We start from the raw sequence: 2295 nt of genomic DNA, 5'->3' as shown, positions 1-2295 counted from the left end.
TTTTATCGCTAAATGTTTGTTAAAAAATTCAAAGATGACGATTCCAAATAAATACATTTATTTTATTCATTCAAAAGGATTTCATTCATGCATTTTTTAATAAATTATCTCTTCATGTTCAAATTCAATGAATGATGGATCATACAAAATATACTCCGATGGAGTGATAGAGAAGTCAGTCGCTTGAGGGTATTGTTCAGGTGGCTCATCTGTTACAACAGGAACATCTTTTATTGCTACGAATTGTTCTTCAGTCTCCTCTTTGACCTCCTCTGTGTTATTATTCGTTTCAGTTTCAGCGATTATTAGTCCTTTTGCTTCATCCCTTCTGTTATCAGTGACATTTTCAACAACCAAAGCACGCAGTCGGCATGATGTTTTTTTATGACGAGCCATACCAGCGGAATGAATATGAGCACCGCATTCACACATTTTTCGTTTATTTTTGTGCGTTTGTTCAACGTGTCTATTCAAATGGTCTATCCTTAATGTCGAATATTTACACTTTGGCTCAGGACATTGAACCACCAACGGATTTGAAGCACAAGAACCTATTGTTGAAACTAAGCATGCAGTTTTTTCTTCATGCGTATCGACAAAGTTGTTCAATTCCATTCCAGTAATTTGATGAGATGATGCATTTGTTTCATTCGGTGAGTTTTCGGTGGCTTTTTCAATGCACAAACTAATTAAACTACGATTGTTCAGCAATGGACATGATGTTCTTTTGTGTCGAGCTAATCCAGATGACAAAATATGAGCTCCACATTCACAGATTTTGCGTTTTTTATTGTGTGTTTGATCGATATGTCTATCTAAATGATCCTTCCTTAAAGTTGAATAAGAACACCTTTTATCAGTGCATTTGTAAATGGTCAATGGCAGCAAGTTGCCAGAACTATTTTCTTCAGCCTTATCCATTTCGCTTACAGAAACAAACTGTTTTATACAACCAAACATGCACACCAAGCTAACTGTCAAATTGGATAAATCGAAGTCGTAATGTACAAATGTCAGATTTGAAAGATTCAATATTCGAAATAAGCAACGAAAATAAATATTTTCTCAAAACAAGCTATTCACAGTCTTCTTAATGTTGAATAAATAATTTTATTTGGCTGTAAACAATCATTCTATGTAAATACATTTTGAACACACTTGCAAATGGCTCATCGGTTTTGAAAAACAATATAAACAAAATAAAAGTTGAAATGGTTTGTATATGTCGTACTTATTTAGGATCTTTTTAAATGGGAAAGGTCGTGGTCGAACTCAATCGCGCAATTTTATTTATTCAAAACAATATTGGAATTCGTTTTCATCCGAATTTGTTATATCGATAGGACTTATATTGTTGCAAACCGTAAACGGCTGCAATTGAGTTGTTGTTATCAGCATATCATTACCACTGTTCATTAGTATAGCCATAATTTCACGCTTAACGGAATTTCGTTTTGATAAGTCGCTAATTTGACGCATTTCACTGGCAATGAATTGACCGAAGACATCAAGTTCGTCGTTTGTATGGCTCATAACTTCCAATGCTTTTTGCATTAAAACATTTTCATCAGATGACTGTGAGTTGGATTTTTTTCTCTTACTCGAATGTTCAATACGCCGTTTGTTATTTGAGCAAGACGGTACATCATATTGATTATCATTAGTATCGGACGAATCGGAACTCAAAACGATAGCAGCATTGATATCGAATTCAGCTAATTTTTCGATAGGTCCAGTGGATGACAATTCATTCAAGTCCAATGTTGATACGGTTGCCCCTGACATTGTATTCACGTTTAAGAATCGCAAAGAAGACTTATATTCCCATTTCGAGATGTAAGCCTCATCAGCTCCAGAGCCGCTTTTGAGTGTTCGTTCTTTGTTGCACTCTCTATTGAACTGAGTTCTTAAAGCATGCCATTTTGCGGACACGTCTTTTGAACTAACGTTCAGCTCATTTGCAATTTCTGAGAGCAGTGTTTGCTTAATATTTCTATAATTTTTCGGAATGGTTTTAGTTTAGTTTATTAAAAATAATGTTCAACATTCGAAACTCACCGATTCATGTAATTTTGAGAAGAAGGATTCCAAAGGTCAACTCTCATTTCGTAAAGTTCAATCAGTTTCCTTATCTCCTCTCTATTCCATGTTCTCGAAACCTTTCTTTTATCTTTTTGATTATTTTTCTCCATTTTTTTTATCAAAACACAAAAAAGATATAAATATCGCGAATATTGCAGACGATCACAAGCTAACAAAAGAACGACGCGTTCTTAATAATGATGGTTGAATGTT

The 2295-nt window shown here is 34.3% G+C and overlaps 1 protein-coding gene across 1 annotated transcript; it reads right to left on the bottom strand.

Annotated features, from left to right (window-relative positions):
- Positions 1-1090: 1090 nt before the first annotated feature.
- Positions 1091-2260, bottom strand: LOC116351183. The gene is made up of 2 exons (XM_031783263.1): positions 2059-2260; positions 1091-1993 (listed from the first exon to the last, which is right to left on the bottom strand). The coding sequence occupies exons 1-2, from the start codon at positions 2190-2192 to the stop codon at positions 1291-1293; spliced, it is 837 nt and encodes a 278-aa protein (XP_031639123.1). The 5' UTR covers positions 2193-2260; the 3' UTR covers positions 1091-1290.
- Positions 2261-2295: the final 35 nt, after the last annotated feature.

This window comes from Contarinia nasturtii, unplaced genomic scaffold, assembly GCF_009176525.2.
Source record: "Contarinia nasturtii isolate CC-2019 unplaced genomic scaffold, AAFC_CNas_1.1 Cnas_scaffold_4833, whole genome shotgun sequence".
NCBI lineage: Eukaryota > Metazoa > Arthropoda > Insecta > Diptera > Cecidomyiidae > Contarinia > Contarinia nasturtii.
This window is presented reverse-complemented; position numbering and strand designations above follow the sequence as displayed.

Bases quoted from the DNA above. Each gene is read 5' to 3' on its own strand.
- LOC116351183 (XM_031783263.1), bottom strand. From the start codon at position 2,192: ATGGAGAAAAATAATCAAAAAGATAAAAGAAAGGTTTCGAGAACATGG. The intron at 1,994-2,058 runs GTGAGTTTCGAA...GAAAAATTATAG, and splicing joins TCTCAAAATTACATGAATCG to AAATATTAAGCAAACACTGC.